The sequence below is a fragment of the Lepisma saccharinum genome, chromosome 9 (assembly GCF_977018435.1).
Source record: "Lepisma saccharinum chromosome 9, izLepSacc3.1, whole genome shotgun sequence".
In the NCBI taxonomy this organism is placed as follows: Eukaryota; Metazoa; Arthropoda; class Insecta; order Zygentoma; family Lepismatidae; genus Lepisma; species Lepisma saccharinum.
Window position 1 is genome coordinate 74,447,652 of NC_139237.1, and position 15,631 is coordinate 74,463,282.

At 37.1% G+C, this 15,631-nt stretch overlaps 1 protein-coding gene across 1 annotated transcript in view; it reads right to left on the reverse strand.

The window, feature by feature from the left end:
• LOC145992480 (multicopper oxidase 3-like) overlaps positions 1-15,089 on the reverse strand; it is a 39,108-nt gene extending 24,019 nt beyond the window's left edge. Inside the window, exon 1 of the mRNA XM_083128862.1 lies at positions 14,639-15,089. Within this exon, the coding sequence (XP_082984988.1) occupies positions 14,639-15,089 (451 nt within the window). The remainder of the gene's footprint in view (positions 1-14,638) is intronic.
• Between the last annotated feature and the right edge of the window lie 542 nt (positions 15,090-15,631).

Here is a 15,631-nt window from a genome sequence, read left to right on the forward strand (position 1 = left end):
GACTGTGCACCAACCCTTGCTTCCAGTGCCATCCAGAGATGAAATTAAGAATTATTAACCGGCACACCTGGTAATATCCACCGGGGCAAGAATTTACGATACCAGAAAATTGCAGCTTGTTTGTTGTTTTCAGTCAATAGAATTAAAGCGGGAATGCACCCAAGGCAGCACCATGACATATTCTTTTAGGGGAATTTTGTATAATGGAAATTTGACAATAGTTGATTCAGTTTTGGACGGAATCTAAATGCGTGGGTTGGAGATTTAGGAGTAGCAACACTGCTATATACACACCATGAAACGAAACAGCTTCTCGCTTATGCCACACATTAGTTTGATACCTAACCTACCTACCAGTAAATGGACTCTTCCTTCTAACACTATGAGCATGCACCGTGACGAGAGGAATAAGAGTATCGTTGGAGTTGGCGTTCTAAAGTTCTGTAGTCAGAACCCCACTAATGTGAAAATTATAGTGATTCTTGTGTACAATTGTGATGGTGTTATATTAACTCATACTGTATTTCAAGAACAGACCATGAATGCACAGTATCACTCTTTATTTTTGAAACATAACCTGCATTGCGAAAGAAGAGGCGACACTTTCTGCTGAATTCTCCCATCATTTTGCAGGACAATGCCTAGGCACTTGTAGCTCAACCTGTGGCTGATTTGTTAGCTCGATGGGGCTGTTAGATGCTCTACCATCCCCCATACTCCCCGGACGTAAGCCCCTACGACTTTGATGTGATCCCTAAGATCGCTTCCCCATGTAGCACACAAAGGTTGGGCCAACGTTGGTAAATGGTTAGAAATTTTTTGTGCCAACGGTTGGCGAACTGTTGGTGATGTCCGCCTTGCCATCAATCTCCCAACCAACTATTTCCCAACGTTGGCCCAACTACAATGGAAAAACTTTGCCAACCATCTTCCAACCAAATCAATTTCCCAACGTTGGCCCAACTACAATGGAAAAACTTTGCCAACCATCTCCCAACCAAATCAATTTCCCAACGTTGGCCCAACTACAATGGAAAAACTTTGCCAACAATCTTCCAACCAAATCTATTTCCCAGCATTGGGCTAACTACAGTGGAAAAACCTCCCAACCATTAATACTCAAACGAAAAACCAACATGGCAATGTTGTTTGATTATAATATTAATAAATATTTTACAAACAATTGCATCATTTCTTGTATGTATAAAAATTTATTAAGACATTTTCAAACACTGGAGAAGAATACAAGGAATGATAAAAAAAAAAACTTATGTATTTATCATTATAAAAGTAAAACATTTCTTAGCGGAGCCAATAAGCAAAATGAATTTCACATATACTATTCATACATTATAAAAAAATAGCAAGATGCTATTGTATTTATTGAAGGAAAAAAAGGTGCATGAGGTGGACAATTCAGGTGTCAAAGAACACAATGTCATTTGAATAGCATAGCTTATTATTACAAAATGGAATACATCCAAATGCTGATGTGTCAGCGAAATCTGCTGTAATATACTTTTTATGTAAATAAATTGAGGATACAATAACTCTGTTTTTATATTATTTTACCTTAAACATAAACAACCTACTGCTTGGAAGAGATGAAGTGAAAATGTCCAATTTGTTAATGAAAATGTTACAATTTAAATTATACGTACAAACCATCATTACTACAATCCTTTTCAATGGAATTTACATCATCATCATCACCATCTTTCATTAAGAAGCAATCATCAGGTGAGGTTGTTCCCACAATACAATTCTCATTTTCATTCAAAAGTATAGATTTGATACAGTCATTCCTACAAACAGGGGAATGTTTAATACTATGGCCATTGCTGTGTTGGCCAGATTTTTCTCCTAGTCTTTTAGCTACCTGTTCCAAAGAATTATGTGGACCATGAACCATCTTCCTAATTGTTTTCATAAAATTTTCGAATGGAAATGCAGAATATTCATTTAAAGGACCAAAGTTAGAAACATCTTCAACTACATGTAATAAATTATGAAAATTGTAGATCAAAAGTTTAGGAGAATAATATTCTGTAATATATTTAGCAAAACAATGAAGTAGTTCATGTGCAAAATTTTGCCATCTTTCCACTTTACTAAGGTCTGTGCTGGCCAAAATGTACAGAGAAACATGCAGGACAAGAAAATGATTAAATAAATGCTCTAGCAACACATCTTTCAAAACTATAGTCCCAAAATATAACAGAAATGCTCTAAATTGAGTAGCTTTCCAAAATTTGAACAGCTTCAATGATTATGGTTTTCTGGAGAATTCTTTTGGAGTGTACTGAGCAAGGACAATAAGTCATTCAGAAATCTTCTGTGCATGCAAAGAACTGCATTTACATTTTTTTTGGTCCTTTCTCTACCCATGCACTAATAAGTTTTTTTTAACAACACCAAGACAAATTAAATGCATCCAGTCAAGTGGAACTTGTGAAACTAAGCCTACATGTAAATCAGAAAAAAATGCTTCGAAACAGCTGGTAATCCTCATATTGCATGTTCTTAAAATTTGCATCTGTCCTTAGAACTAAATCATGCTCATACTGCCATGTGGTTCTCCCCAACTATGTTCTTTCCTGAATGCATTTCTCACAGCCAAATAATGAGTTATGAGTAGAGGCACATATTTTTGGTAAATAAAAAAGCAAAATTTTGGTATAAAAACTGAGTCAATTTCGGGTTCAAAAGCGGTAAATAAAATAAAATATCGGTGTTATAGCGGTGAAAAATTGGATCAAAAGTGGTATATAAAAAGACACTTTGGTTTTAAAATTGTGAATATAATCCTAAATTTGATTTAAAAACTACACTTATTCCACAGAATTAACATTTCACTTCTAATAGCCCATTTATGTAGTTATCCAAGTATTAAGTTTATTTCTGTGTAAAGGAGTCAATTTTTGTTTCTCCAATATTAACAGCAGAATTAATAAATTTTCCGGGAATTGCATAACTCTCAGGATAATTCAGACCTCAGAAGGTGCAGTGTCGGTGAATAAACCCTAAATTTCGTGTTTAAGAGTTAATTTCGCTTTTTGCAGTTCATTTCGCATTATTTCGTGACAAAACATGGTCACAAAATGCATCTCACACCTTTCAATAACATGAAAAATTAACACTACAATGTGTTTCTTCAAATTTCGTTTTTTTGTCAAAAACGAAATATGCATGCCCCTAGTTATGAGATAGAATGCACAGGGGCATTTGCTACAATGCAACTTATGAAAAATCCATAAAGTTTACATCAATCAAAAAAACTGTTCTTTCCAATTCAGAACACTCATTAACAAATTCAAGGAAAAAATAATTTGAAGAACTTGGTTTTGTTTCCCCATAATAAATTGCAATGATAAATTGAGCCTTGTTAATAGCCTGATCTAAGATTCCCAGCAAAGGCCAAAAACATTTTGTGGAACATTTATGCAATGGAAGTCCATCAACGTTAATTTTCAGTTAAAAATTGTTTAAAATTTTCATTTCTTTTCTGCTTTTCAAAAATCTGATAATGTGGTGTAGATATTAACCCTGTTTTCTGTGACACCAAAGTAAACAAACAAATCTCCTGAGCATGTTCTCAAGTCTATTGTTCTAGGGATTTTAAGAAGAGTCCTTGAATCTAGAAAAGGTCTGGTATGCAAGGTTGCAAAATATGGAGAAAATCTGTGGTTGCATTATTAGAAATATTGTATTTCTTTGCCCATGAAATTAAGTGCTCTGAAATAGGATGTGAAGCAGTTTCCAAATCTGTTACATTACCCTCACTACTGCTACCACTACATGAACTACTTGAAAAATCACACACTTTCATCACAAGTATTTGAAAATGAACTTGTAGAACCAATTGAATTATGTCTTTAGATCCTGAAACGGAAGGGACTTCATGAAATTCACTCATTATAATTTCTGCAGCTTTAGAAATGACTAGTCTCTCATATCTTGCTGAAAAACTATCACCAGTCTTTACTTGTTAACTTATTTCTTGATGTTCCTGCAGTTGCCTCTTCCTTTCTGCGTTGCTCCCGGCTGCCATCTCTATCTTTGACAAAGTGGAACCAGCTTTGTATCACTGAGCGTATTTCATAATCTGATGCATTTGATGTACATGAATTCCTTCGAACTGAAACTAGAAACAATTCAAACTGTTAGATCCATGGATGAACTCAAATGTAACATACCATATGATATGTGTACTTGGGCCTATCTTTAGTATGAGGATTAAACTTATTCCCTGTCCCATGAAAGGAAACTAATATTGACATATTATCCATGTGGGGTGACATTAATTCTTCACATCTAGACAGTTACCTGTACTATATGCATGGACATCCGCAGGAATTTTTCCAGGGAGGGGCAAGGAAGGTATTTTTTCTAGGGGAGGGGGCAAACAAGGCACATTTTCCACAAAAATAGAGTTGTTCCCTAAAAAAAATTGCTCAAATTTGAATTTATGGTGTTCATGCAACAATTAACAGATATTATTGTGGCTAAAATGAAATCACATGTGTGAAATACATAATTTTTTGTTGACTTTCATTTTCCAGGGGGGCATGCCCCCTTCCGGAAGCCCATGACTATATGGTAGGGAAAGGATGAGAAAGGAATTACAGAGATTTGCCACAATATTCATTTCGTGTGAGTGGTGTAAAACTGCAGGGAAGAAACTGCATGGCTAGCCTGGCCTCATCCGAGATCTAACTCACTACCTCTGAATATAAAGTGAAAGCTCAACTAACTAAGCCAGGATTGCTGAATTGTGAGAAATGAGTTTGCACTTATGAACACTGTTCTAGTATAAGCAGAATAGTTCAGTGTTACATGAAATAATATTAGTTTTTCCTATTAAGTAAATAAGACAGCTGAAGTAAAAAAAAATAACAAAAAACAATGGTAAAATTAAACAACAAATAAGTTTATTTTAGATAAAAATGTTTCTTCTCAGAACACATTTTTAAAATGCCCTTATTGGAAGATTTTTAAAGACTTATGTAAAAGAATGCTCACTGTTAATACTAATGTTCTAAAACTTTCCATCATGTACATTATTTGGATTTTACATCAACAAGTAATGGCCCTACAGCCTAATTTAGTTATCAATTGAAAAAAGAAAAAAAGAACAGCCTTCTAACTTACTTGGTACAAGTTCCAATAATTTCAAATGTCAGAGAGGTATGTTGTTGTGTTCTCCAGTCCAGTTATGACATGCTGCCAATGCATCAGAAAATATTTTTTCCAGAATTCTTTGCACAATTTGCTTTAGGTTTCTGCCTCCAATGAAACTCATGTACAATTCCTACAACAAAACATTAATTCAATCAAGAAGCACTGCACTATGGGCGATACAAAGTACACATTTTATCGTAAAATTCCGATCTCCAGGAAACTTATTTCTTCAATTTTACAGAATGGAACTGAGTTTCTGTACACTTTTGAAAGGTCGTGGAAGTGTTTTCTCCCATTGTTCAATTTATTTGGCCGGTAAATCATGTATTTTTCTAGATTAATGTTTGTCTCTCTGATGCACAAAAGCTGTTGCCTCTATTTCCTTCCACTACTTAAACCAGATGTTGCATGCATTTCATGACATAACCCCCAGTCAGTGTTTCCAACCACGCATATTTGTAACTATGTTAACGTTACATAACCTACGTAAATCTGCATCATTTTTGAGTATGTTAAACTAACAAAGTTAACGTAACGTAACTAATATAACCCTTTTTTAACTAGGGAAGTAATTATTTTTCAGTTAGGAAGGTTGGAAACACTGCATACCCACTGATGATAGACAACGTTAGTCAAGATTTGCCTGCCATATTGTGTGTAACGCAAGCGAAAAAGGAACGAACAATAATTACTCGATATGTGCAAAATTGAAATTATTTTCGTCAAAAAAGTGAAATCCCACCTTAAAGAATCTTTAGCAATGCATAATAGGTAAGTACAAATGTGAAAAATAACAAAATAAATGAATTTGAGACGTCTCCCGGAGATCGGAATTTTAATGAAAACTGAAATACTTCAATTTGCATGATTTTTCCAGTGAAACTTATATTGATATAAAAGAAGCACATGGAGTTTAGAATGTAATTGATCTCCCTTAAATTACAACATACCACTTTGAGCTACAGTCAATTATGCTGAAAATGTTAACTGCTCGATTAACACAAAAAAAAGTTTGACATAAATAATTTCACTCACGGAAATATGTCAACTTACCATCTGCTCCATGTGCTCAGGAGAAGAAAGTAACCACTCTTCCACCCTCTGAATGTCATCCTCTGTTTGACAAGGCAGCTTTAGATTTTCGGGCAAGGGCTGATTTGAGGATATCAATGTTGGATTCAAATTTTCCAAAATAAGCTTCTGATTTTCATGTATTTCTAACAGTCTATTCTCAATTTTTGGTAGATGACGTGAAATAACAGATAAACTACTCCCATGAAACTGGCAAATTGCAATTCTCTTGTCTGACCCAGATGTAGATTGTAGAGCTGAAGTTGCTTTGCCTTCACCTAGAATGAAGATGACAGTGAAAGTAAAAGATCAATCTCTTGCAATCAGTACAATATACATATTACAAATTGAAATAGGAAAATAGCTACCGTGTGTTGTTGTACAGTTACAAACATGTTAGTGTATCTTCCTTCATAAAAAAAAGGTCACAATTACTTAATAAAATTTAAATTCCTAACACATTAGTGACATTAATATGTTCAAAATATTTTTTAAAACTTGAATTTACATTTTACTATGGTATACTACCATAGAGGAGTAGAGGATTACCCCACATTTAAACCTCGCTGCGCTTTGAAATTGCATTTCCATCGGTGGCCAGTAGATGGCGCGGCCGTCTTCTTTTGCTGCTCGCAGTAAATAGGGGGGGAGGTTCATTGTCCCACTGGAGTGTCCTTCACCACAGAAAGGACAGGGGTGGGTTGTGAAACAGGTTTTCTCAAAACGAGGGGGAATATATGTCTTTTTCTGATTTCATGCAGTTCGTGAATTTACGGAATGAGGACTTTGCCAGGCAGCTACACAGGCCCGTAGCTAGAGGGGGGGCAGGGGGGCAACTGCCCCCCCTGAGAGCCTGCTCTGCCCCCCTTGTGAAAAATACAGAACACATTCCTACTTCGAATTCTCACTCATCTTTACAATTATATCATGTGTTACTCTAGCAACATTACAAAGACACTTATTGATTTTGTGATTTATTAGGGTGTATGGGATTCCGGATAATGTCGAATCAGGATTGGGGGGGGATTCCCTTCCAGATTAGACTTCTGGAAATTATTTCACAATTTTCAGTATCTAGAACAGTTGTGATATTTTGAGTAGTATTGTATTAAAGGTGCCTAATGTGTTTGGATGTTTTTCTTGGATGTGTTGCTATGAACTTGGAATTGGTTAAATTTTTGTTTCCAAAGTCTATCTTTTGGTAATAGTGTGATAGAGAGAGGGAGTGGATATTTGATTTTTGTTACTTTGCGTTGCTTTTCTGCCACTTCTAGCTAATCGCAACAATGAAGGATGACGTGAAATTGATGAAGAGATACTCATAAACAGTGCCGCAACTACAGGGGCCAGGGGGCATTGTCCTCTCCCCTTGACCTTGACAGAAGTCCATTATAGGGGAAGCAAACATTTAAGTAAAAAACAAGACTAGGAGAATCTAAGAATAGCAGAACAATTGGATACTCATGATGGAATTAATTTTACGTGTTCCTTGCAGTTTTCTACCAGACGGACAAGGGCACTTGCAAGGGGAACAGAGGGGCAATTGCCCCCCTCGATTTCAAATTTTATACAATTAAAAAATCTTTTCGTAAAATTTTCTTGCTCGCTTCGCTCGCAATGTCTGCTCTTCTAGTCTATTCTATAGTCCAAGATCAGAGCCATAGCTATCTATGGGGCGGCAGGAGTCGGCTCTGGAAGCCAAACGATCTTTATGAAGAAAAAAAATGTTAAACAGAATGCCATGGTGCCCCGTAATAATATTGCACCCTATTAAAATAATTTATTTCTATGAAACTCAATATGAAATATTACTGATGACATTGTAATCCAAGAAGTCATTGATCAATCAAGGGATTCCTATTTGTTTGTCAGGTGTTAAAACATGTATTTCAACTATACTACAATTCACACAATATTTTGCAAAATGGTTAACGTAACCAGTAGGCAAACGTTGTCTGTAGTGATGCAAGAGTCTCCCCTTTGAAGGAAATAAGAGTCCGTGGTGGACTAAGGGACCCATGTTTTAATGTTTTAGCAAGTACAAAAAAAAATGTATTAGCTACAAATGTTTACACAATTCATCAAAGTGTAGATAATATGTAACCATCATTATTTAATTAATTCTATTTTCTTGCATAACACAACACAATGATGTTGTTGGATTCTCGTTAGATTCCTTTGTGTGTAAAAATCTTGCATACTAGAAACTCGAGGGAATCATTATGAAGCATAATTTATAAAGGGTTCCCTTAATCAGTTCTGCAGAGAGGCCCAAAGTTGTTGGTGCATATTAATCATCTATTAACATTATCGACCTGTAAATATCAAGTAGATACAGTCCCTATTAGCCTACCTAGGTATTTATGTTAAACTTCATATTCTTTGGCAATCTGGAAAGGTCATTATCGAAATATTGCTATTTGATGTTGCTCGAAGTTCGTTTGTTCGTTGCAGTTTCAAGATATCATCCCTTTCTGTTACTTATCTCTTTTTGTGGAGGGGGCAAGTGCCTCCGTGTACCCTGTTATATCTGCCAATGCGACACAATATATTAAAAATTTGCCCCCTCTAGGATTGACTTTGCCCCCCCTACAAAGAATTCCTGGCTACGGGCCTGCAGCTACATACCCTACCAGGGCGCGAAATCATTGAAGATTGATTTTGGGGGGGGGGGGCAAGAAGATTGTGGTCTACACAGACATACACAAACTATACATATATATTATGTATGTGCATGAAACTTTTCAAATTTTCTACCAAGCAACTGACAAGAAAGAGCCTATATGATTAATATTTATAATGTTATTAAATATAAAAGTAAATTACTAAACATGTAAAAATACATTAGTATTTAATACATATAAGGGAATTTATTTGATATTTTTTATGTATCAGATATTTATAACTGCCTTCTCGATTGCGCCGTGAATACGTTTTCGCCTTGCAATCAAGGAGTCCCGGGTTCGATACCTGGTGGAGGCACATAGTGGTTCGGACCTCACTTTAAACTATCGTTTGATTGACTTGTTATTGATTTTTAGTTTTGGTTAATATGTATAGGTTTTCTACCTACCTGTGGGTGATCGCGGCGATAGGGTTGAAATAAAACATTATCTCTTATGCCTTTAGAATCGGTTTGGATGGAAGGGGGAAGGGTGCGTGGTATTCGCATTAACACAAGGTTAGTCGGGCCTCCCCCATGGCGCAGTGGTAGCATCCTTGCCTTGTAATCAAGGGGTCCCGGGTTCGATACCCGGTGGAGGCACAAGTGGTTCGGATCCCACTTTAAAGTGTAGGTCCAGTCCCGATTAGCCTTACTGTGCATAAAGTGGACTTAAAACAGCAACTCAAACCAAACCACAAGGTTAGTCGAGCAACTGTGCAGAATAAGGTTAACTAACAATGGCAGTGAGCCTAAAGTATCCCGATGTGACGATGACGTCACAGAATTTTCAGACCGCGAGGGTTGACAAAATCCCATTCATTCTCTTTGCAAAAGGGGATGAGGCCTTGCTCGAAAAAGGTTTTATATCCCTGCAAAAGGGGACCTTCAGGCAGTGGGCAGAGAACACAACGTAACTTGACTGCGGGACAGAAGGGATGCCTTCTTGCGAGGCATAGAGGACCAGTCGTCCTTGAGCGAGGGAAGGTTGGGGGAGAGACGAATCCATTGACCATAGTTTGATGTCGTGCGTCAACGATTTCTTTAAAAACAACCCGCAAACTCCGTGCTGTGACTTCCTGCGTGATGTAGGCTTTGTCTTGGTTGGTACCAGAGGCGCAAACACGAATTTTTGTCTGGGGGGAGGCAAGTACCAGGATAATCGTACCAATAATAATAATAATAATGTTAATAAAATAATGTTAATAATAATGTTGCTAATAATGTTATTGTAACATTATTATTATTATTGTTATTATTGATTTACTTTATTTTACTTCTCTTCTTGTGCCGATCACCACTACTAATTAGCAGTCTTAAAAATATTCCCGAATCAAACGATAGTATTATATATATTGTAATATTGGGCAATGTTTGTTAGAAGTTTTAATTTAAATTTTAGATTAACTGAATACTTAAGAAGAAATGATGCCTCTCGCTCGAGCGCGTTCGTCTCCCGAGTTTTTCCCATTTACTTCTGAAAGAAGTAATCAATTCCACTTCTGCGTAACTATTGGACTTACGACCTTCAAATTTTTATGGGACACTTTACAAAGGTTTATTTCATAATCTATTCATTCAAATTTTCATTCTCACAAATGGTTTGATATTTGGTTTTATTTACATTAAATTTGGCAATGTTCATTCCAAATGCCATAAACAGGCGAAGTCAAAATCGACCCTTTACACGGAACGGGGTCTTTCCCGGCGGTTGGAGTTTTTCCCCCCTCATTTCGGCAGGACCGCGAAGGAAGGGAGGGGTGCTGCTAATGGCCCGCCTGCTTTTGACCACGGAATGCTTGAACCTCCTTTCAGTGTGTTTTACGAAGCAACGGGAGTTTGTGTTATTTGTAACAAGTGCCAAACCTTCGTTGGAAGAGTAAACCTTCAAGAAATGGAAGATCGAAGAGAGAAAAGGCGCAGAATACCATATTCAAAGGTTCCAAAGAATAAATCTCGGAAGGGTGCTCTTCTTCGGAATTAATGGAAAAACCACAATTCATCTCTTTTCATTTAGATCGTTCGGCGCCCAAGGCCGACTCTCGCCACCCCCAGCTAGGGTTCGGAACTTGATAATATTAAGAAAATCAGGTACTGCTAGCGAAGCGAGGAAGAAAATTTTACGAAAAGTATTTTTATTTACATAAAATTTCACAATATTTTTTATTAGCTTTATTTTTACTTCAACTTTTGTTCACTTTTTGGCTAATTTGCGAAGACGGGGATGAGTGATTATATGATGAAATTGATGAATGGACACTCACAAACATCCATGCCCAGGCCGGGAACCCGAGACCCCTGGCGTTGGAGCGCAATGTGCTAACCACTCCGCCACGGGAGCCGGCTGAGTTCACAATGAAAATTGTTTGCATGTCCGGGTAAAAACAAATATTTAATTTCGATTTTGTGGTTTGATTGAATTGGTTTATTTTATTTGCTTTTCTGCCACTTTTAGCTAATCGTGAAGATGAGGATGATTGATGTTCTGATGAACCGACACTCACAAAGAACAACCATGCAAAGCCCTGGCTTCGAACCTTGCATCCCTGGCATTGTTGCGCACAGTGCTAACCACAGCGTCATGTAGGTCGGCGATTTGGTGTATTAAAAATAAACAGAGAATCCTTGTGTATTAAATCATTCTTAAGCGAAGTGATAGCAAGGGACACCAGATCACCAAAAATAAAAAAAATGAAGACAAAATGAAATAAAAATAAAGAATACGGCTTCGGTAGTCTACTCGGTAGGGCGTCTGACTGCCACGTGGGAGACACAGTTTCGAACCTGGAGGTGGGCCTTGTCCCCTCATAAAGCGGCTCTGAGGCTCACCTAGCCTCTAATCAATGTGTATCTGGGGGCAACCCTTGGGATAAAGGCGGTCGGATCGTGGTGCTGATCACATGACCGAGGCCGAGAATGTGTGGGGCCCTACCTCACATCCCCTAAATGTGTGTTATGGCACGGTGTCATATGCACGGGGAACTTTGCTTTACCTTACCTGTGAAAGTAATGACGTCCTATACAGAAATTTATCCACGCACCCCTAACGACTACAAAATTTCTCAACTCTCACCAAAAAATTTTCACTGAAGTCAAATTTATGATTATTTCGGCTCTAAATTTACCCTTACACTTCTGTAAAATTCTAGGTTGACCCCTGGTCATATAAAATCAGTATCGTTCGGCTTGCAATTGCAAAACAGTGAGAGACTTTTTGCTAGCTTCCTAGTAATACAAACTTTCTAGTAGAATCATATCAAATTCTTACTTATTATACTTGGAAAATATATCTACTTAGTAAGAACTTTTCTCCCGAAAATTTTGGCCAGGGTATGAGGTCGGAGGCCACTCACCATCGTGAGCAAATTGGGGAGCTACGAACGATTAGTGTAATCAGGTCGTGGAAACCTATAACAACAACTGAGGGTTCGTCGTGCTAATCACACGTCATCCCGTAACTGGTAGCATGACAGAGGCGGAACCACGAATTTTTTAAATTTTTGTCTGGGGGCGGGGCAAGTACCATAATAAACGTACCAATAATAATAATAATGTTATTATTATTGATTTTCTTTATTTTACTTTGCTTCTTGTGCCACTTTTGACTTATTTGCGAAGATGGGGATGAATGATATGATGAAATTGATGAATTGACACTCAAGCCGGGATTCGAACTCGGGACCAACATTATTATTATTATTATTATTATTATTATTATTATTGGTAGTAGTAGTAGTAGTAGTAGCGGTAGTAGTAGTAGTATCAAAGACGTTATTACCCTCGTAAATTATGCAAAAAGGGGTAGAAGTTGGTGCTAAAGTATTTGTTTTCGAACAAACGATCTAAATTATTTTTCAACACGTTCAATTTCACATTAATAATGGAAAACAAGTACTCAAACTATTTTTGAAAGATAGTAATGCTTGATAAATGCATTCCAAATATAATTCCCTTTTACATTAACATGTATAACTCATGCACGATATATGTTTCGCACATATGCAACACTAAATTGTGTACGTATTCAAAGTTTCTTTAATGCATATTATATACAATATAATATATTATTTAAATACATTACACAATAAATTCATCCATCTCACAATAAACCAACAGCAAAAATTACATAAATTGTGCACGCTCCTTTTCCTCAACAATTGCTCATACATTTAAAACAAAATCAATTAATAAAAGTGTTACTCTCTCTCTGGTAATTTACAATGCATTACAGAAAACAACCTGCGAGCAAGAATATTTTTAGATCCATTTTTTTTTAATTAATAGGGGGCAAATAATTTCACGGGACGCCAACGCATTCTCTCTTTTACAACTTTTTAGCCTCCCCGATGGCGTAGTGGTAACGTCGTCACCTTTTGATGGAGTCCCGGGCTCGATACCCGGCGGAGGCACATGACAGTGCTTCGGATCCCACTTTAAACTGTATGTCCAGTCCCTATTAGCCTTTCTGTGCATAAAGTGGACTTAAAACCACAATTCATCTCTTTTCATTTAGATCGTTCGGCGCCCAAGGCCGACTTTCGCCATTCCCAGATATGTTTCGGGACTTGATAATACTAAGAAAAGCAGGTACTGCAAGCGAAGCGAGGAAGAAAATTTTACGAAAAGCATTTTTATTTACATAAAATTTGAAGTTGTGGGCGGTAATTGCCCCTTGCAGATACATTTGGCCGTCAATGTTTCCCCCCAAGAACTCATTTCCGTCCAAGGTTGGGGTGGGGGCAATGCCCCCCTGTAGTTGCGCCACTGTTGCATGATCTCCCTCTGCTGAGGCATGTGGGAGTGATGCCGGCAGTATCTTGACCTGCTTGGACCTTTGCGCCATGGGTTATAATTATAATTATTGTTTACACGGAGAGAGAAATTGTATTGTATACGCTTCATCATCCTCATAGTCGCAATTAAACTAAGAATTATAAAAGCAAGGAAAATAATAAATACAGTCAGTTTATGTGAATTATAAGACTGTGTTTTCCATAAAGACCTCGTATGCTTTCTTTCAATTTACTTTATCTTGAAACTTTTTCCCATCAAAGTTGATCTAACGGTGAGGTGAATATAAGTGTAATAAACTTAAATATATTGCTCTTTATATCATTAGATTAAGAAAGACGAGATGGAGGAATAAAAATATGAAACTGGGAGGAAGAGCCTCCATTATGGTACCATCTTTGAATTTATCCGGAGTGATTAAGTACAAACTGGTACACGTACCTATATTTTCTACATTTAATGGACAGCCTCAGTGGCCAAATGATTGGAGTTATCGACTCAAAATCTCACCGCCGAAGATTCTAATACATCTGTTGTGTATTTGGTACACACGCAGATCTCACACAAGGTGTCGAATATATTGTCAATGATAAGCACTCATAATTCAACAATATTTAATTGACCACAAAATTCCATTCAACAAACTATAATGAACTCCATTTATACAAGACCAAAACACAATCTGTTTTTACCTACATTTTGACAACTTCAAAGGTCTTATAAACCATACAGACTATTTACGCAATAAGCGTCACACATACGACATTCCCCCGCGTCGATGAAATTTTGCATTAGCAAAATTTTGGTTTTAATGTCTTTACTTCTTTTAACCATAATCACTCAAATCCAATCTGTCAGGTGGTTTTCTTTGCCTCTGACTTCTCCTTAACACTCTTGACTCTGCTGCTTCACGTCTATCTAAATCTATGTTACCTCTTGCAGCTTCTTCCACCACTTCATGATTGTCTCCTCTCTCGTAATCCTTAAACGTATCATTCGCATCTAAATATCTTCCTTCGTGGACTTCTGAAGATGCGTCATTATTCTTATCGCCTGTTTCATCACTATCATGATGATATCCTCTATCATTTTCTCTCACATTTCTCCATTTTATCTGGTTCCCATGCACTAACTTAACATCTTTACCAACTTTAATATACCAAGTATATGTCCCTGCTCTCCGGACAACTTCACCTTGAACATAGGATGCACCACTGGAATCTCGGTTGGCAAGTTTCACCCAAACTTTGACACCTCCTCTGGTATCCTCGCGTTTACTTTTTTCAGGAATATCCTGCAACCGACCTATATCATCTTTCGGTCTCGGTTCAAATGCATACATCATTTCAGCAGGAGATTTCAAATTAACGGTGTTTGGAGCCATTCGGACACAATGTAGCACATCCAGCAAAGCATTATTTAAATCAAAATGCTTGTCATCTCTTCTAGTTTCGTACAATTTACATCTCAGAGCACTTTTTATAATTTGTACGTGTCTCTCAGCTTGTCCATTACTAGCCGGATGATAAGCTGGTGAATGCATCAAAGCAATCCCTTGATCTTCACAATATTTCTTGAATTCTGCAGATTGGAAGGGAGGACCATTATCCGTAACTAAGGTGTATGGCTGATTATACCTTGAACTTAGTCTTGACATAAATCCTTTTACATCCCTGAATGATGTAGAAGATACAACTTCACATTCTGGCCATTTTGTAAATGCATCAACAACGAGAAGCAACACTTTTCCTTGAAAATAGAAAAAATCCATGTGTGCTCTCTCCCACGGCTTAGTTACTTCCTTCCAATCAATGTATTCTTTCTTTTTGGTGTCAGGTTTTACAGCATTACAAACGTTGCACGATTTTACGTGATCTTCAACGCATTTGTCTATACCAGGCCACCAATATCTTTCACGCAATAGTA